The 20,815-nt window shown below is 37.2% G+C and overlaps 1 protein-coding gene across 10 annotated transcripts in view; it reads left to right on the top strand.

Moving 5' to 3' along the window:
• The window catches only part of CLEC16A (C-type lectin domain containing 16A), a 99,874-nt gene that overhangs the window by 26,857 nt on the left and 52,202 nt on the right, over positions 1-20,815 (top strand). For 9 of the 10 annotated variants that reach the window (XR_008452375.1, XR_008452372.1, XR_008452371.1 and 6 more), the window contains exons 14-21: positions 188-297; positions 772-816; positions 2,204-2,254; positions 3,742-3,870; positions 7,385-7,505; positions 14,972-15,123; positions 15,850-16,054; positions 17,375-17,545. Coding sequence is in view for 5 of the 10 variants with exons in the window: in XM_054080223.1 (XP_053936198.1) it covers positions 188-297; positions 772-816; positions 2,204-2,254; positions 3,742-3,870; positions 7,385-7,505; positions 14,972-15,123; positions 15,850-16,054; positions 17,375-17,545 (984 nt within the window). In the remaining 5 variants the exon portion in view is untranslated. Of the gene's footprint in view, positions 1-187; positions 298-771; positions 817-2,203; positions 2,255-3,741; positions 3,871-7,384; positions 7,506-14,971; positions 15,124-15,849; positions 16,055-17,374; positions 17,546-20,815 lie in introns of those variants that run through there. The other variant, XM_054080227.1, reaches the window with a different exon arrangement.

The raw sequence follows: 20,815 nt of genomic DNA, 5'->3' as shown, positions 1-20,815 counted from the left end.
GGGGCGGTTATATACCCCTCAACACTATAAGCCAGCATCAGCCCTCATCGTTGTCAGGTGGTGTGCGCATTCAGAGGACCTAAGTTTGACTATTGCAGAGAAGAATAGAAACGCTTAAGAACATTGGGTAATGAGAAGAGCAATAATCAAACTGCTCCTATTTTGTATATTCAAATTTTCTTTTTAGATGGAAAAATCCGTTTGGCAACTTTAGAACTTGGCTGCCTGTTGCTGAAGCAGCTTGTGTTCTCTAAAAATGGCAGCATTGTAAAAGATGTCCACCTTGCTTGCCTTGAGGTAAGTATTTCCTTTTGAATCACAAATCACAGCATTACGTATCTCTGAGTGTTGTATTATAGTTTCAGAAATGTATTTCATTTCTGATTGCAATAAGCATGTTCTAGCAACTTAAATTTCACATTTATCTTTCCACTGGTGGCTCTGTGTGGTGAATGTAAAGGGTCAGTACCCCATGTTCTGTTTGCGACTTTGATATTTCCTTGCTATTTAAACTCTTACTTCTCAAGCAGAGTTGTGTTTAATTTTCTCTCTGAAATTTGCATGTCATCATCTCAACAAACTAACAAGCTCACATAAACTGTCTTTTCGCAAGTGCAAGAACTGTGTTCAGCCAAATTCTGGGCTGAAAGCTATGATTATGAGGATATTAAGACTGTGTCTTCTATATAAGTTTTTGGGTGATTTTTTTAAATGTGACTTTTGAGTAAATGGTGTATTTACTCCCTGAAACAGTTATTTTATCTTTTCTAGGGTGCAAGGGAAGAAAGTGTTCATCTCCTTCGCCGCTTCTATAAGGTATATATGCAAAATGTTGTAAGAAAAACTCCTTTACATAACGTGGAATTAGAAGCAAGTCTGCAGCCCAGTCTCTATATAGTGCCTAAGGCAACACTTCTTTTAGGATGGGAACTCCATATTTGTGATAGAGAAGGGAGTGTTTTGTTGGAGGATTCCTTTCCTGCCCTTTCTATACTTATTAACATACATGGCAAAAAGGCTGTCGGAGGTCTCACAGGGTTTTCACTGGAGGTCAGGTTAGCAATCGTGCTTGTGTTGCAACTGCTATGTATTTTGCGGAACAGAGTGACACTATTAGAACGTTTCTGGTATTTTACCATTGACACCATAGAATGTGTTTCTTCTTGGTATTACTTTCTATTAGTACCTTACCTAAATTGATGATCTAGAATTTTACTTTATCTTTTTTTCTAATTAGACACATCTGCAGCTTTTTGGGGTTTTTTTTCAGTATTATAAAGAGTGAGAGAAATAGAATTTCTAGCTCTAGGTGTTAACTTATATAAAAGGAGCAGTAAATCCATGACAGATTTCAAGTCTCTAAAATTTCTCCCTGTTTTTGTTTAGAATTCTCTTGAGGAGTGTTTTCTTAATGTGACTTCAAAAAATAAGTGACTCATGGTGGGTAGGCTATGGCTGGCTATGGTCCACCCAGCTGCACTCTCACTGCCCTTCCTTAATAGGATGGAGGGAGAATATAACATTAAAACCTCTTGTGTTGAAAATAAAAATGAGGAGATCACTTGCCAGTTACCATCATGGACTAAACATACTGAACTTGGAGAAAATGGGTTTATTGTCAGTTAAAATAAACTTAGATAGTGAGAAACAAAGATCAAAACAGCACCTTCCCTCCACCCCTCCATTATCCCAGGCTCAACTTGGCACCTTCATTCCTTCTACCTCTTCTACCTTCTCCCCCTGCCAAGTTGTCTAGGGAGCCTGGAAAATGGGGTTTGGGGTCAGTCCATAACAGTTAATCTTGGTGCTGCTTCCTCCTCACCCTTTTCCCCTGCCCCAGTGTGGCTTCTCTCCTCCGTGGGCTGCAATTCTTCAGGGTAAAAAAATCTGCTTCAGTGTGGGTCCTTCACAGGCTGCACTTTCTTCAGGGCATATCCACCTGCTCCAATGCTGCAGTGTGGATCTCTGTTCCACCATGGTCCCCTCCACTGCAAGGAATCTCTCTCCCTTTCTCAAACACATTTTCCCTGAGGAGCTCAGCCGTGCCCTTTGCTGGGGCGTCTGGAAGCGACTGTGTCCAGCACAGGGCACCCCTTGCCAGTGCCTGGGAACAGACACCCAGCACATAATAAAACAAAAACAAACAAGTATGGCTCCACAGTTCTAAGAATTAATGACATGTCCGTATCCCTTCTTTTGATAGGGAGAAGAAATTTTTCTGGATATGTTTGAAGATGAATACCGGAGTATGACGGTGAGTGTCACCCCTTCCGCCCAGCCAAACCCTCACACTCAGACACAACACAAGAGCAAGGAGCAAGTACTTACTGATAACTACTGAATGTGCTGGTATCTGTATTTTTGGGAGTAAAATAACAATATGTGGGTGGGTCTTTGTCTCTGAGGCGTTGAGTCTATGCTTACATAAATAGTTTATGTGAAATATCGCAGCTTTTTATTAAACGAAAGCCCGTTACTTTCTGAAACTGAGTATATGAAAACTGCTTTATCGTGGGAAATCATAGAATCATTAGGTTGGAAAAGACCTTAAATGTCAGCTCCAACCATACCTGTCTACTACTAGATCGTGTCCCCAAGCACCTCATCTACTCACCGTTTAAACATCTCCAGGGATGGTGACTCAACCACCTCCCTGGGAGGTCTGTTCTAGTGCTTGATAACCCTTTCTGTGAAGAAATTTTTCCTAATGTCCAATCTAAACTTCCCCTGACAGAGCTTGAGCCCATTCTCTCTTGTCCTGTCACTTGAGAGAAGAGTCACTGTGTTTTTGCCAGAGATAAATCAATGTCTTAATATGATGAGGCATTGTATTTTTTTTTCCAGTTATTAAACATGCAAAAATCATCCTGTACCCTTCTGAAGCCCACAAGGCTTCAGGTTTGTGTGGTGCCAATTTACTTACTAGCAGAGAATAGGGTTCTAGCAAACAAATATCAGGGCCTTTGTCTCATGTAGGAGACAGCTCTGAAAGTTTTAATGGATTAATAAACTTAATCTCAGATAGTTCATGCTTAACCTGTAAATGTGTTTTAAAGCTCATAATCTCTTTCAATTCTTAGGCTGAAATTCAGGTAGAAATACTTTATATTGTCAGTTGCAGGTTTGTTCCCCACAGTGGTACAGGGGTTAGTGAGCAGCCACTGGCTGTCTTTGTGAAAAAAGCACAGTCTACAGTTGGTGTGTTGCAGTAAGTCTTTTAGTATGGGAAGCACCTTGCATGTATCTTACCAGCCTAAATATCGTTTAGTTATGAAAATAAGCAACCATGGAGGGGAAAGACTGTTAGTGGCAAGATTGAACAGAATTGTCTGATGTGAAAGTTACTGCATTGTTAGAGATTAGAGAGTTCTTTTTGGAAAGAAAAAGATATGGGGAACATTTTTGTGATTGGAGTAATTAAAAAATTTGAGTCAAAACTTGAAAGTCTGTCAAGTTTGATTTTGGTTTTTAATATTCATAAAATAGCTTTTCTTCTGGAATCTCTCAGTTTTTTCCTGTGTTCTTTTCAGTATGGAATTTCAGCAGTGTGTTAAGGAATGATAAGCAAATAAAAAATGGAGATTGCATGTAGGGAGCTTAAAATAAGACAGATGGTGTCAGAAATTCTCAGAACTCTTTAACAATTCATTCCTCCTAAAATATGCAGCCATGGGTTGTATGTGAAAGTAAAGATGCAAATGCTTATTGTTCGGTATAATAATCAATTATTTTTTTTAATAGATGAAACCCATGAATGTAGAGTATTTGATGATGGATGCTTCAATCTTGTTGCCTCCAACGGGAACACCACTGACTGGTATTGATTTTGTGAAAAGATTGCCTTGTGGAGATGTGGAGAGAACACGAAGAGTAAGACTATTTTTCTTACATTTGTTCGTGACAGAATGATGCCAGAGGCTTTGAATAATTCTAGAAATATAAGCGTTTTTCCTTTAAAGCTGCTTGATTGGAAGCCTCATAAAAACATGAAGGCTTGAAGACAGACCTGTGTGTAGAGTATATAATATTTACCTGTCCCAATTGTTAAACTTTTTTCTACAATTTCTTGTCTGTAGTCAGTTCAAAATATTCTTTCACTGGGGTTTTATTTTTTTTAAACTCTGGAGACATCTACATAAAAAAACATTTAGATGACACTCATTAATATAATGTTGGTTTCCTTTTGTGATCTGGTATCTCAGTCTATCTTTTATTATATTCCTATAGTAAGAATCCCCATGGGAAGGCAGGTTGGCTTCATGTTGCTTGCATTTCTAGACACAGTGAAAAACGGAATTCTACTCGGGAGTATTCATCTTGCCAAAGTAATTCATGATAGAGAAATTGAGAGAGAGGAGGAAATTAAGAAGGGATCTATTTTTATGACTGAACTGACACAATCTTTACTGGTGATACTGACCTGAATAACAATGTAATTATTGACATTCTTGGGATAATCAGTTCTTGGCCCTTATCTCGCAGTGCCAGTGAGTCTTAAACATATGTTATTGCATAATATTGCTATTTGAAAAGTGCAGTTCTTCGGGCAGCTTTGCAATTGTTTAAGTGTGTCTGCAAGTATACTCAAGTACTCTTGAAGGAAAAACTTATTTCCAGGCATCTTCTGAAAACTTTTGTTTTCATTACTTATTGTAAGCCACATAACTTTTGTTATCACAGCAAGTTTATTCTGTAAAGTACAATGAATTATCTTGAGAAGTATTGTTCTTGGAAAGCAAAAATGCTTCCTACAGTTCTCTCTGCGACATTTAACATAATGATACTTTGAAATGCACGTTAACTGCTCCATGATTTTCTCATGTGCTAAATAAGGAATAGCTTAACTTCTGTTGGTGGAAATAGAAAAATCAATACAAATATTCCTATAAAATCTTTGGGATGGATAGATACTTCTTATCAGCAAGAACTTCCAGAATGCTTTATTGTTGGTCCTCCTTCCCCTGAGTGCATTGCTCTAGAACATTTAGAATTTTGTAGAATTCCTATGCAGCTTTCTTCCAGCTAGGCTACCTTTCTTGGGCTGAATTGCTGTAACAGTATGCCAGTATCTGGTGACGTTACTGCTGCCACTTAACCTGTTTGCAGTGTCAAAGTTAAGTAAGGAAGTTATTAGGTTATTATTGCTTATTTCACTAGCAAGTCGTGTACTTCTGATTATATCATGAGTTCTTAGCTGTTAGAGATCAGGTCTTTTTTGGCTATCACTTCTTTTGCTATAGAAAGTCCTTTTAAGTGGCAATTCTTTTCCTCCAAGCAGCTTTAGGAGGAACTCTAAGAAATCAGATATTGCTGAAATTATCAAAGGCACAGCTCCAAAATCCAGACAGCCAACCTCTCTGACTTAAAGCATTAGAATGACATGAAGTTCTTAGGCTGCTTTCTGAAGTCAGCTACTACTGCTTGATCAAGCCTTTTGCACGGAATCGGTTACTGCTTGTTGGTTGCATCTCTTCCTTCTGATTTCTATAGGCCTAAAATGATACTGTTTACCAGTGACCTAGAATAACTCAATTGCATGCTTATTTGGGAAATAATGAATGGTATGGGTCTTGAACTCTGCACTTGGGAGTAGATAGGAAGCAAAGACTTAGAGAGAAGGTTTTGGAACTACCTGTGAGAACGGTATTTCATGGGAGTGCAATAAGATACTGGTAGGTTTCCCTGCAAACTGCATCTTCTTTGCATGTTATGTGTTACATGAATGAAGGAATTGGCACCAAGTATACCTCATTGTAATGCACAATTCTTTAATGTAGATAGCAATTCATATTTGTTCCTACTTAACCAAGAAAACAGAACTCGGCTGAAAAAAAAATTCAGGGCGTTGTATTGCTCTGTTGTTTTAATGGAATCTAATAAGATGTTATAGGAAGTCACAAATCAGATGCTTTTGGGCTTATACTGGCTTTCCTACTCTTGTAGATTATTCTGCAGTAAATGCAGTTATGTTTGGAGATGAGTGACATTAGTTTTATAGGATGCATATGTGAGGAAAATTAATGGCCTGTCTAAGAGGGAAAGAGAAATGAGGGGAAAATAAGTGAAAGCAGCAGAGTGACAGATACCATCTGAATTAAAAAAAAAACCCCAAACAACACAAACAAACCTATTAGCTTTGACTTTTGGGTTACCAAAAATGCAAGGATGTTGCTGTTCTTGATAGAACCTGGAAACTTACAAACCCACTGCCATGAATTCATCTTGAAGCATGTAGAACTGCTTTATAGTAATACTGTTTATTTTCACGACTTCACTCTCTTCATTCCTGTTCTGCCAGAAGTTTCTGAAAGCATTGCGAGTATGATAGCTGGCTAAGCACTCGCGCTTCTGATTGACAGGAGCCAGAGTTATGTTGATTTTAGAAATAGAGGGGTGAATGGGGTTTGCATTAAAGAAGTTTAAATTTGTTTTTCCTCATACATCCTGCAGTCTGAGAGTTTCCGAGCACTACAGCTGTTCCCTGAATTCAATTCTTTTACTGTAAGGCAGCAATTAATTTACAGTATCCCACAGAATTACTATGTAGGAAACCGTTGTGAAAAACGGATCACTGGAAGTTGTTGTTATTTTACTTGCTATACTGAAATACAATTCTTGTAATGGAAGAGGATTTTAAGTGGTGCATTGCAAAATGTGACTGATAAAAAGATTAATGTTCTTTAGCACTTTGTCTGGTCTTTGAATACCATATGTCATTAACTTCTAAATCGAAACAAGAATATTAATGTCGTAGAGCAACTGTTGAAAGTTCCTTGGGACTGGTGCAGCTTTCAGAATGCTTTGCCCTGATCTAGACCTTCTGAGGATATAGATCCAGTTCTCCAAAAATGCTGTATTGAACATGGCTAGTTTTGATGAACACAGAAAATTAAAACCCAGAAATCCCCACTGTTTTCTCTCAAACTTGTAGACATCTTGCCTAGACTCAGCCCAAAAAGTTGTTACCATTCTAACTTCAAAATGAGTGTCTCTGAAGGTTGGTTGTGTAGTTGCCTGAGTGTAAAGGTATTGTAAATACAGTCTGTCTTAAAATAATGATTAAAATAAAAAGTCCAAGGTTGTTCGTTTTGCTTAAACAGCTCCTGTAATCATTTGCCTGTCAGTCACAATCTGTGTAAGTGCTAGTGGAGTAAAAGCTCTGCTGTTTGTACTTCATTGAGAATAAGTAGCATGTTTCGACTTCTTCCACATCCTTTTTAACAAACTTTGAAATTGCGTTCTACTTTCTCAATTTAAAAAGTAGATTTACTGTGTGACAACAGGCTTGGGAGTTATGAAAGCAAGCATAGTTTTGTAAGAGTCTTTTAAAATACCTAGTACTGCATGCAGCAATATTTTAATATTCTTTTTTATATTTCTCAAGGCAATCAGAGTTTTCTTTATGCTCCGGTCGCTATCACTGCACTTGCAAGGTGAGCCAGAAACTCAGTTACCCCTCACAAGGGAGGAAGATCTGATAAAGACGGATGATGTTCTAGACTTGAGTAAGTAGTCCCTCAATTTCCCAAATAGTCTGATGTGGAAAAATTGCTGACCCTTTTTTTTCAGTTAAAACCCCCAGATAGTTATCTTGACTGTGTAATTTACTACTAAGGCTGATTGTGTTGTTTGTCTTCTACTGGATTGGGAACGCTTCTTGTGCTGTGGGTTTGGCTTTTTTAGAGAGATTGTTAATAAATATTCCAGGCTTTGAATATTGACACATAAAGGTTTTGGAGTCCTTCATCTGATTTCTTAGTATACTAGTTTTCTAAATGACCTAATCTGAGGAGGATTTTCTGCAGTTCTGTTTTCACCTATTCAAAATGCACTTAAACAGTTCAGGAGCTGTGAGAGACTGGAGGGGATGACTCCAACAGCTGCCCTGTGCTGTTTTACTGGTACTGGGGTCTGGTCCTCATCCTTCTTCCCTGGCCCTGGAGTTCTGTTTTTTCAATATTGTCTGTCAGTTTGAAGGTGGGGCCTGGAAGCTTTTAGTCCCATTGTTGACCAGGGTGCTGAACTGTTCCCAAGGGGAACCGATCCGTAATGTCCAGAAGAACCTTGTGATAATAGACTTGATAAACAGTATGAACTGCAGTAAGAAGCCTTACACACTTGAAGAGTGTTGCAGTTCTATCTATTCCTTAAGTGTGCTGTCCTTACATATTTAACTTTAATACAGAGTATCTAGATAATGATGGCAGTTCTATGACTTACTGCGTTCACTTTGTTCTGATTTCTAAACACAGAAGGTTTTAGCTTTATTTTGAGACCACAATATGTAACTACAGGACAGATTTTTCAAAGTGTGACTGTTTCTGTGTATTCCAGCATTTATTAGTTAAAAAAATTTTTTCTACAGTTGGCAGAGTTACAGAAGTTGTTAAACACATCACTTAACCCACTATTGGTGGAAATAACCTGTATCGGAAGAGAGAGTAAATCACTTAGTCTGAAATCCCATATTTTGAACAGTTCTAGCCTATTTCCAAAGACTAAATAAACAGAAAAAGGCTCTAAAAAGCTCTTCTTATTGAGTTTTCTCATATCCTGTCTTTGAGTCAGACTCTGTCTTGAACAATCAGTGCCCAATGTGGAGTTTCAGGTGTTGGTATCAAAAGACATTTCTTTCCTGGTTAGCTAGAAAGGCATAGACTTCAAGTAGTCAGCTGTTAGACCTGTTCCAAAGAAGTTGCACTGGTATCGGTGTCCACAGAATATGCTTATGTTTCACATGTTTCCTTGGGAAGAACTTTAGTTATTAGTAAATTGCTAAGATAAAACTGTGTAGCACAGTTGTTTGGATATGATCCTCCTGTTTGGTTTTAACAAGTGAGTTGCTAAGTATCCTTGCTTATGGTGTTGATGTTAGCTGGTTTTTCCCTATTTTGTTCTGTTGTTTTGGGTTTTTTTCACCTTTTCCTTGGGACATCTCCCTATTTTCCTCCATCACTTCCTCCCATCCACAACACTGCACACTTCTTGTTAAAAGTCATCAGAGTTGTTTTCTTTCTTTTTAACGCTACTAGCAAGTTCTTCGCATTAATTGCAGCCTTTGAGTGAAGTTCCCCATTTACGTGTGCATCAGTTTATGTGTTTTGGTTGGTAACAGTTCCTAAATTGCTTATTACTGATCTGAGGTAGTACATTTGTGAAGTTCTAGCACGTGTGGTAGCTTGAAGAGTTTCCATTTCAAGTCTCTTCATTACCTTAGAAAGAGAGAAAAGAAAGTGTCGGCGTTTTGGCATAAAGCATATGGGATACACAATGTTACTTATGTGCTGTAGGGAGGAGACTCAGCAAATGGCAAATGTGACCCAAAAAATTATCGTTGTCAACCTTTCTTTAATTATCACTTTGGAGATCACTTTCTTCCATGTAACATATTTTTCTCAATCTATATTATTACAATGCTGCTTTTAAAATTTTTCTGAACATTGAGATGCATCCAGCAGTTGTGCTTGTTCATATACCTCTAGTGTCAAGGAGAGGGAGAGGTTAACAAGATCCCGTAATTATTTCAGCTACTGTCTTGATTTTGAAAAACCTTGCAAAATTCACCTTAGAAAATTGGTCTTTCACCTTCCCCCCGTCTGTGAATGCAGTGCTGGTGTTTATGGGAGCTTGATGAGAAAGGGTAAAGTTTCTTGTAAAGAAGTGCTTTGATATTGTGATGCCATGTATGCTCTTTGTAAACCTTTAAGTGTAGTTGCAAGGTTCTGAGCACTGTATATGACTGCAAGTTTAGAAATGAGTCAGGTATTCCACAGAAAATTCATTCCAGCTAGGTACGCTGCCACCACAGTGATATGTACTGTTACTTTTCAGTATTGCTTTTGCTGTAATTAGTTTTGACGAGCTTGCCTTTTGTGTGATAACTGCCTGCCTTTAGACTGCATGTGAGTTCATAGTGTGTCTCATGTAGGTGGCTTCTTTAAATTTATTCAGCGGCTTAGTTTCTGTGAAGTTCACTGGCAGCTCAAATTAACAGCCTCTGTGCTGGTTTTAGGCTGCTGATGCTGTTAGGGACAATGTTTTAAATGCCATTACCCAGAAGTAAATGCTGATACCTTTAAAGCTGTTATTTCTTTGTTAATACTGAAAAAAAAAAAAGTCTCCTTGTTGACCCTCTCTACTAATCACAAGGGTTTTATAAAGGCCGTCATAGTGAGCTTTTTTTCACTGAGATGTAGGGAAAATCTATGTAGAATAATTGAAGTTAGAAGGAACCTCAGGAGGTCTGGTGTGCTCCTCCTGCTCAGAACAGTGCCAGCTAGAGCAAGTTGCCCAGGGCCCTCACCAATCAGGTTTTGCATATTGCCAAGGACTGAGGTTTTGCAGCATTGCTGGATTGCTGGGCAGCCTGTTTCAGTGTTTGACCACAATAAAACATACTTGTGGGCATTCGTTAGTTTTTACCCCATAATGTTTTTTGGAATTTCCTGTGTTTCAATTTGTGCTCAGTGCTTCTCATCTTGTTAGTGGATGCCACTGGCTTCATCTTTACTCCTCTCAAACACATATTTGCAGACACTGATAAGAGGTTTTATCATAGGGCATATATGGGTTTTTTTCTGTTAAATACCTTCCAGGGAATGTAGCTTGTCTTTTGAGTGCTTATCCAGTTACTTCGCAGCTCTCTTCAGTGAACATAAACTTTATGCTATTTTCAGGAAAATGAAACTTCTCAACCTTGCCTTCTCAATTCATGTCTATATAGTATTGTATTTTTTCCCTCTTTCCAACGTCATCTTAAAGCTCTTTGCCTTTTTTTCTGAATCTTCCTTTTTGTTCAGTAAATCTTGATAGTCTTTTACGTTAAAAATGTTTAGGACCTATCTCTTTATCTAAAACAGTCACTGAGAAATTAATTAAAGCAGAATTCTTCTTTTTAAATTATTAGTATTTCTTGAAAGAACAGAAATTTGAAGTCATTTTTAGCAGTTAGTCTTGCTCTCTTCTGCAGTTCCTGCTGGGAACAGTGCTCCCTTTGCTCATGAAGGGTGGTGGCATCCTGTCCTGGCCAAGAGGAGGGAATAATATGTGAACTGAGATTCTGACAACTGGCAGACATAGTGGGAAAATAATTCTGAGTCTCTCAAAGAGGGTTGTTTATTGTGAAGAGTAACAGAAGTAATGAATTATAAACTGTTCAACAACATGATCAAAACACAGGTTTTCCAAACCATTTTGGATAGGGAGTATGGTGTAGGTAATTGTTTCACAGGACTTAATTAAAATTTGAAATGGATTTATAAACTGAGTGTGTTTTGGGAATATCATAACAGTGGGCTACATGCTGTTGGAAAAACTTCTCTATGTATGAAGTAGGAGGTGCTGCATTAACTGCCTGCAGCCTACTGCCTATCTTGGTCTGCCAGCTATGTGCACAAAGTGCTAAAAGTTTCTGTAAGAGCTTTTAATGTCTGTGGACAATTTCTAGAGTTGTGTTGACTGTACATAATGAAATCATTAGAGATTAAGCCCTGGGGTGGGTCAGGTACATTTAGGCCATCTTCTAAAGTAGCTGTTGTATTTGTAAAGACTTCATATAATATATTTCCAGACATATGCAGTATTCTCACCTAATTTAAATCTCCTTTGCTGCAAGCAGTTGAAGTCTTTGAACACTCTTTCCTAGGCTGTATTTCCTAAAATTTGTATTTGTCTTGAAGAGGGTCTAGAGAAATCTTGAATTTGTATCTTGGGTGTTTAGTGTCCAAGCTAGTTACAAGCTTCATTTTGCATGAACGAAAATTAAGTTTTGTTGTTAGTTTTGGAAATGACACCACACTTTACAGCAGTGTCATGTCAGTGAGCCATTGAGTCTATTGTTGACTTTAATCCCCAATTCAAATTTCAGTAGTACTGAAGTTTACTGGTGTTGAAATTCTTTCATCTAATGCAGTTGGGTCTGTAACTGTTTTATAGCATAGCTGTAAGTATTCTTAGATCAGTTCACTGGAAATGTGTTTAACCACGCTTTCTCTTCTGGTTTTGTCATAAAAGGTAACTGTACTTTATGACTCTTCAGCAGCTGTAGACTAGAAACAGTCGTGCAAACGAGACATTCAGTTGTATAAATACTAAAGGTTCCTGTAATTGTTGCCTAATAAATGAGTAATTTTCCTTTCTCTTCTTTGATAACCTTTTACAGTAGAGCTTTACTTTTGCCCTTTGAGTTCTATCCTTAAGTATTACATTTCTGTAGTCAGACAGTTGAATTTGTACAGCAATAATTCCAAGCATTTTAATCTCCTTGCTGTTGTACTAAAAGCTGTATAAATACTGGACAAAATCAAATATTTGAGAACTTCACAAATCTGTTTGGTGTTATGGCATATATATTGAGAATCTCACAATAGATTATCCACAAAATTCAGCAGCCTCACATTACACAATTGAAGGATTCAAATCCAGTTACTTCAGGTCCTGACAAGAATAGGGCTGTTCCAGGAATTTGTACTGACTGTCATAGGTATGTTGATGGACTGATGGGATTAAAGAATGGAAGAGACAATAAATAAAGGGTTCCAGGTTAAGAAGTAGCCAGATGTGTTCCAGAGTCCTGTTTTTGTGCCACAAAGCACGTCTTTAGTTGTTGAAAGCCTTAAGGGCTCGTTAACACTTACAAAACTATATTCTTGTTGCTAAAACTGCTTCAGAAAAGGTATCAGCTGTAAGAGTTTATGCACTGTAAAGGATAGGCCCATCCTTGTTTTGTCATACCAACTGTTTGAGAATTAAGTCCTTCTCCATTGATAGCTATCTTCATAGGGATTTTTTGTTTTATTCTTTTTCTGCTGCTTGGAAAAAAACATTGCAAACTCCTGTGTGTTAGTTCCCTGAAGCTACTTCTGTTTGAACAGCAGTCTATTCCTAGAAAGCATTAATTCTTGATTAGAAACTTTACTCTGTGAAAGAGCAAACTACCAATTGTGTAGTTTCACCAGTAAATCATTTTCACCACAGAACTGCTGCCATTTGTAGCATTTGTCTGTTAGAATTTGCCCTGTATTAAATTTCTTATCTGTTTGTATATTTATCTACATATTTTTAATATATTCTTTAAACTGAGTGAATTGAACTACTAAGCTTTTTGCTTTAGAGGAAAAAAAAGTTATTCCTAATTTTTGTGTCGCTTTTTGGTGAAGGGGGGTGTGTGTGTGTCTTTCAAGTTCTTTTCAGCCTGCTGCTTTTAAACTGTGTAACTGTGTGTACTTCATCTGGCACGGTGTTACAGTAATACAGCAGCATAAAGCAGAAGTATGACCCCATTATGTACATTCAGAGATCATGTCTGCTGTTTTATTGTAGACATACATTCACTTTGTTATCAACTGTAATTCCAAGTCTCTTTAGGAGAAGTTCAATCCTGTCTACAGTCCATCCTAGTAGAAGGCTTATATTTTTCATTCCCTAATGTGTGTAATAATTACATATTTCAAAAAAATCGTATGTTTTGGCCTGTGAATGTAAATTCACAGGCTGTTTCATAGCAAATGATGCTTGCATTAGTCTTGTTTTCTGATGACTTATAAATATATCAAACCCTGTCTGAAAATAGAGTCCTTAAAAATAGCATGCGTGGAGTAGGAGGAGAAAAAAGCCTTAACAGCAGTTGATGCCTGTAGCACTGAATCCTCATATTAGGCAAGGTTATTTGAACAAATAACTCTAATCTGCTGAGTGTATTACTGCCTTAGCAACACTAAGGAATGAGAACAGCAAAGATCATGTGTGTATTGGAAAACTGTGGCCAAGGTAGAAGTAAAATATAGAACTTACGGCTTTCAAGTCACATGGTTTCTATCTTAAACAAAAAAACAAACCCCAAAAACCACCAAACCAAAACCAGATAAAATGTTGCGGGAAATAGTTAAATAGTTAAAATGCTGCAACTTAGCTGCCTAAACCCCTCAAATTGTATGGAAAGTACATCATCTTGGCAATTTGAGATGAAACTCTGTAGGACAGAGTGCATGGGCACAGAATCTTTTACTTGCTCAAATTGTACTAGGTAAGAGACAGGAAGAAGACCTGTGCATGTTAGGTGTGTGAATGAAAGTATCTATTAGAAGAAAAGGAAAAAGCAACAGATTTAGATTAGCAACAGTCTGTTAGGAGATGTTAGTGCCAGTTTCTGGGGTGCTCAGTAGACTTCAGCTGGTGTAAAGAAGGTGATTTAGTTGCTTTTCAAGAATGATGGGTTTGAACTGCGACAGGTGGAGTGAGGAGATGCAGGAGGATTAGGGAATGGTTATTTACTTCGAGGTCTGCATTTTGGGGCTTGTTTGAGGGGTCTTAAAGTAATGGTTAGAAGGTTTATTCAGTCTAAATTAATAAAATGGGTGAATAAAGGAAAAAATGTCACCTAATTTAATAAATATTGACAAAAACTTCATACACTTTATTTGGAGAGTTCATATAGTCTTGAAGTTGAAAGGCTTCCAACAGTCAGAATAATCAGGTTTCATACATGTAGAAATGTAAATAGTGTCAGAATGAAACCTAAGTTTACACTGAGGTAGATGTATTTGTCTGCAGAGGTGTGGGACTGTATCTGTGGTCTTCCCACAAGCCTTTTTGAGACTTCTGCATAGTGATAGGAATGAATACTTTTGCAATTTCACCCCTGAGATGAAGTGACCTTTTAGTGTAAAAGGTAATGAAGGTGGCAGGAGAAAACAAGGTCCATATAATACGCATCTTCTAGGTAACTTGTAAGGTATCTGAAGCACTGTTGTCAAAATATCTCCTTCCCTTTCTGTGTGACTATACGAGTAAATATGCTAGGGAAATATAAAATATATTTTAAAAAAAACCAAACATGCATTACTTTAAACATGTGTTGTAAAGATTATCGTACTTTTATATATTAACATTTTATGTTGCATAAAACAACCGAACCCCAAAATCTTCAACTTCAGTGGCTATGTAACTTTTTCTCCTTCCTTCCTTCCTTCAGATAACAGTGATCTAATTGCTTGTACAGTCATAACAAGGGATGGGGGGCAAGTTCAGAGATTCCTGGCTGTGGATATTTACCAGATGAGTTTGGTTGAACCGGATGTTGCCAGACTTGGATGGGGAGTAGTTAAGTTTGCAGGCCTTTTGCAGGTAAGAGCAGTTTTAGTCTGTGTGATTATTTTCTCTCAGTTGAAAATCTACATGTATGTTGGGTAACTAGTAATGGCAATATTATCTTATATATCGAAGCTCTGTACTACGCTTCTGTTTCTTCCATTGCTAGTCTTTTTTCTAGTTCCTGCCTTTTAAAGTATTTCTGCTTTTCTGAAGAAGCTTACATAGCTAACCAGAGGCACACTTGAAAATGAGGTGATTTCCTCAGTGTTTCCTCCTGCCTTCATTTGAACACTGAACTCATATACAATTAGGATTAAGCCCCAAGCCTTTCCTGGAGTGGTACAGTAATGAACTCTTCCTAGAGTTCTGATCTTGCTACCTGGGGAAGGAAGATGACAGGTTGTAACTTCAGAATTATCTGTGCTTATCTTATTGATTACAAAAGCTTTGAGAAGTTTCTCATTTGTGTCTCTTTTCTTGCCTTGGCCAACACTTGTTTGTATTTCCTGAAAATTCACTATGCTCAAGTACTTAATTGAATTTTAACCTGACTTAGTCTCTGAGTATTGATTTCCAAGAAATAAATCCAAGGTTTTACAACTGTGTAGTCCTTTCTATTTTATCAGTTAAGCTGTATTTTTTTTTTTTAAGGAGCTTTAGTGGAATATTCATAGGGTTTTCTTTTAATGTTGATAAATGCTGATAATGTTCTAAAATGCTGACTGTTTCATTAGTCACTTGCTTTCTCTTTCTTTTTAGGATATGCAAGTGACAGGAGTAGAGGATGACAGTAGAGCTCTGAATATAATAATTCATAAGCCTGCTTCCAGTCCTCATTCTAAGCCCTTCCCTATCCTTCAAGCTACGTTTATTTTTTCTGATCACATTCGCTGCATTATTGCAAAACAGCGTCTTGCAAAAGGCCGTATCCAAGCTCGGCGTATGAAAATGCAGAGAATAGCAGGTGAACAGTTATTTTTAAATTATACCGAGAAATGAGACTTGTATGTCGTAGCAATCCGCTCTATAACATAAGGATGTGTTAGAAGAATCTAAAAAGGAGTGTCACAGAAAACTGAACTAATGTCTAGCTTCCAAGCCATAGGTTTTATTGGAGTAAAATACGTGGTTTCACATTTGATGATAGACACGTCAAAGAAAGGATGAAAAAGAAGGAATCTGTGTAGTTACCACTGCCAATTGTTTCACAAAACTCAGCATTTCAATGATTCGAAATTCAAATGCCCTACTTAAAAAGCAGATTTTCTGCTGCCTTGGAGTACAGCTCGCCTGAGTCCTGAGTTGGGTAATGTCCTAAGACATTAACACCTAAGGGTGTTGATGATAACAGTTGGATGTGGTGATGATGAGCAATCCAAAATATTAAGTGGAGTATCAGCAACTGGATTTATCTGTTTGGAGGAAATGCCTGCAGAGAGATGAAGGAAAGAGTTAATTTGAGTAAATAGGAACTCAGTGAACTGAGTGGATTGGTGAGTATAGGAAAGGAAACTTTGAAATGCAGGAAGGAAAATAAGTAGGCAAATGAAAAAGGATACCAGCTGTCTCAGTTGCTTTGGTTGTCCAAAATCAGTAATGAGCTAATCAGAGTTTTGAAAAACAAAGTCATAGCTGGTATCAAAATTATTGAGTTGGACAGAATTATTCTGATTATAGATGGTTTAAGACTATTTTAGTGTCATAGTTCTGTAGAAAGCTAACTATTAAGTTTTATGCTTTGAGTTTACAAAATAGAGATGTCATACTTCTATGGCTTACTTCATGTTAAAAAATTGGAAGCAATTTTGAGGTTAATACAGATCTATTTCAGTACTAAAATCTTAGGATGAATGGTTATGGAAGGACTTTTTTTGCCGCTTTAAGGCAGATTGTCTCTTTAAATGGCTTTCTACCATGTTCAGTAGCAACTAATTAATGACTTTATTTGTTCGGGGAAAAATAGATAATTTTTTAAAATTTTAAATAACTCCTGTGGCTTGTTTAGTGCAAGGAGATTACTGTAATCCTTTTTTACTCCTCCACTGTGTTCTGAAGATTCCTTAGTGTGAATTGTAGCGTGGGCAGCAATGGTAGAAAAGGTTGCCAGAAATATTGTCTCTTCCAGTTCAAATGTAACCTTAATTAAGAGGTAAATGCAAGAAAATTATGTTAAACAATCTGGTTTAATCTTGAGATCCTGAGCAAACTATCGATTTTAATTTCACGTATTCTTCCTTTTATGTATTTTTGAGTAACAAAAATTATCAATTGTGATTAAACATAGCTCTCCTGGATCTTCCTGTTCAGCCTTCAACTGAAGTTGCTCTGGGTTTTGGACACAGCTCTGCAGCTACAGCCCAGCACCTTCCATTTAGATTTTATGATCAGTCACGCCGTGGTAGCAGTGACCCCACCGTGCAACGCTCTGTTTTTGCATCTGTTGACAAAGTTCCAGGTAAGATTAGCGTTCATTATCAAGCAGTTCTGGGTTTGTTATTTGTATCTGCAAAAGCTGAACTGTAACTTATAAGTGAAAGAAAGCTTCCTATGGTATGTTTCTGAATGCACAAGTCCAGGATGAGGCTTATGGAAAAATTTACTCCTAAAGAAACAAGTGATATTTTAGTGTGTATTCCAGATATGTTGTGAGCAGTACATCCATGGCAGTTTTTCTGGATACACTGGAAGTGTCTTAACTTTGCCATGTTTTACAAATTGAGTTGAAGTCATGCTTCACATCATCAGTATTTATGCAACACACCTGTCTGGTCTGCACAGTGCCCCATGATTAGTGCCTAATCATTTGGTTATGATTATGTTATGATTATAAAGGCTTGTGGGGATAGGACCAGGTGGAGTGGGTACAAACTGGAGAGGGGCAGATTAAAACTAGACGTTAGGAAGAATTTCTTCACTATGAGAGTAGTGAGACACTGGAACAGCTTGCCCAGGGAGGTTGTGGCTGCCCCATCCCTGAAGGTGTTCAAGGCCAGGTTGGATGGGCCAGACAGAAAAGGGACGCAGCTACTCCTAAAACATTAGTTTGGAATTGGCATTATAGGAGTGATTCTAAATCAATGGACTCTTCGCTCTTTTGTCTCTTTATTTTCTATTTAACAAATAGACTTCTCTGCTAAGTTTTGGTTGTTTTATGGATTTTCCTCCTTTTGTATTCAGTCATTTTGAAGTTGAATCTCATGCAGCTTGGAAGTACTTAATTTTGCTGTATTATACAAAAAGATGCAATCTTGCAATCATTGCAAAACATTTCACAAAACTTAGCATTTCTCTTTAACTGTAATTCAAAATTGCAATGTCTTGTTTAGAAAGCAGATGTTTTGTTGCCTTAGGACTCAGTTGGAGCTCAGTATGCCTGAGTCTGGGGAACACAAATCATAAATGCATTTATATTGCTCGTCAGGTTTTTCAGAAGACTTTCCTATCATACCATGTACACTTGTATTTCCTTATTTGGCACGACTTCCATGGAAAAGGTGTGGTTGAAAGGATGCCAGTGTTACAGTTTCAGAAACAGCCTTCTGTAAGAAGAGTGTGCTTGTATTCATAACAAGTGACTTCATTTACTTGGGAGGGTGAGGGTAGATATTGAGGATCATGCCACATGGTAGTATGTTTGAACAATCACGTTCTTACTTTTGAATTCCAGAAAATTGAGACTTCCACTGTATATATCTGCAAAAAGTATTTTGAGTGTTTTATTTTTTACCATGTATTGGAAACCAGGCACAGAACATGAAATATTTCCAGTGCTGCATTTTTGAAACACGTTTTAAGATAGCGTGTAGTATAACAGAAATGGATTAATGTATTATTTTATATCTGATTACAAAATATATACCAAATGCCTCTTCCTACTCCTCGTACCTTCACTAATGAATGAATGAGGTTTCCTAGTGATTTTTATAGGAATCTGTTTGTCTTTATCCCTTAATCAGGCTTGGAGGTATTTCTACTTTTAAGATGGGGAGGGTTTTTTTTTTTTTTAGCTTCTTAAGGAAATTATTAAACAATTTGCAGTTGAATTCCTAGCTTCATGTACTTATTTCTTAGTGCTCCAACTTTAACTGGTTAAGAGTTGTGCAAAGCCCATAGTCTGTTAATTTGATTGTATTTGTAAGAAACAAGTTATGCTTTCCTTTGGTGATGATTTAAAGGAGAGCTGTGTTCTCAGCAGTGCTTTAAGAAGATTGATCCCTTTTTTAGTAGGACCATATTAGGTGTCAGTGGTGTTCATCTAGTATGTTTTTTTTTTTAAGAAATTGATGATGTAGAAGTTTTCAGTCGTCCTGCAAATCTCATTTTGTGGAGGATTGTAGTACAGCTATTGAGTTGGTTCCCTAATCCCTCGCCTCCATGAATTTAGACTTTTCAAGCACCCTTATTTCAGTCTGGTCTGGTTCTGTTCCTTTCATAGTGAATACATGAAGTTCTACATATTTCACTGGAGAACACGTAGTTACCTTGTTGTAGTCAAACTGTGCTTCACTTTGCTTTGTTTCGTGGTACAAAGTTGAAAGTCTTTTTAATGTGCCTCTTGATGTCTCGGGGGAGAGAGTGAGGGTTGTTATAGCTTAAAACCAGATTTTGTTCAAGATGGGTGAGAAGTGATGAGAATTTAACAGACCAGGCTTTAGAACATCCCTGCTAATACTCTTCAGAATAAGTATGAGTTATGCGGATGCAGTGAGATGACTGGCCTGATAAACTGTGCAAATCTTATTGGAGAAGCGCAGAAGCAAAATGCTTCACTTGATCAATTTTATCATCATGAAGTCATGACCGTGAATATACTTGCAAGTCTATTTTAGGTTAATGGCCTTTGCCAGAATGTTGGAGTATTTTAGGGATAGTTTAGTTGGCTAGACTGTTCCCTATCTTATATATTAGCTCTGTAGTCATCGTGTGCTTTTGAAGCACTCTTTAAATAGAATTGCATCATTTTCAAAGAAACAAGCAGATTTTGTAGGTGTCCTGTGAACATAGATCTTATTGAATATAAATAAATAATCACTTCTCCGAGCAAACTCAAATTTTGGGATCAAATACCAGCTGTACACCAAAATTTATATGCTCAATGTATCTTAAGGGAAATCTTAATGATTTCCTGCCAAATGAACATCTAAATATTTTAACAGATCTGGTTGCTTTCCTACTGAGAGAATTTATTTTTGTAGCAAAAATCAATCAATAGATCTCTCTTACCATTTTTGCCATTGTTAATACCTTAGTGTATGATGGTAAGATTCTGGGGAGGAAAAGTTGGGAAAAAACTTCTCATTAATATTAGCCATTGCAAGCAAAGTATAGCCATCTTAGTTTTAAAACCTGAAGGAAATAATGATCTTTTGCAGCTTTGTAATCCTTTAAATGAACAAGAAAATATAGGTGAAAATTCTGTATAAATTTTGCATCACTTCTTGTGAATAAGAAAACTTTAAACAAAGCCTGGAATTGTTTAAGGAGTTCTTGAGAACAGCCACTTTTATATGAAGAAAATTTATTTTAGCTTTGTCAAGTATTATTCACTCTATAGGTGTATTATATGCTGTTAAAAATTATGTGCCCTTCTTTATCAGGTCACCACGGGTGGGCAGAATTATTTTTTAATAAATAATATGAGTGCATTCTTGAAGTATGCATAACCTTTTTGAACTTAGTTGCCATCTCCACAGTAAGAAAACAGATCTTTTTGGTCAAAGTAATA

This window comes from Cuculus canorus, chromosome 15, assembly GCF_017976375.1.
Source record: "Cuculus canorus isolate bCucCan1 chromosome 15, bCucCan1.pri, whole genome shotgun sequence".
NCBI lineage: Eukaryota > Metazoa > Chordata > Aves > Cuculiformes > Cuculidae > Cuculus > Cuculus canorus.
Note: the sequence above shows the minus strand (reverse complement) of the source record. Positions and strands in the feature narration are given on the sequence as shown.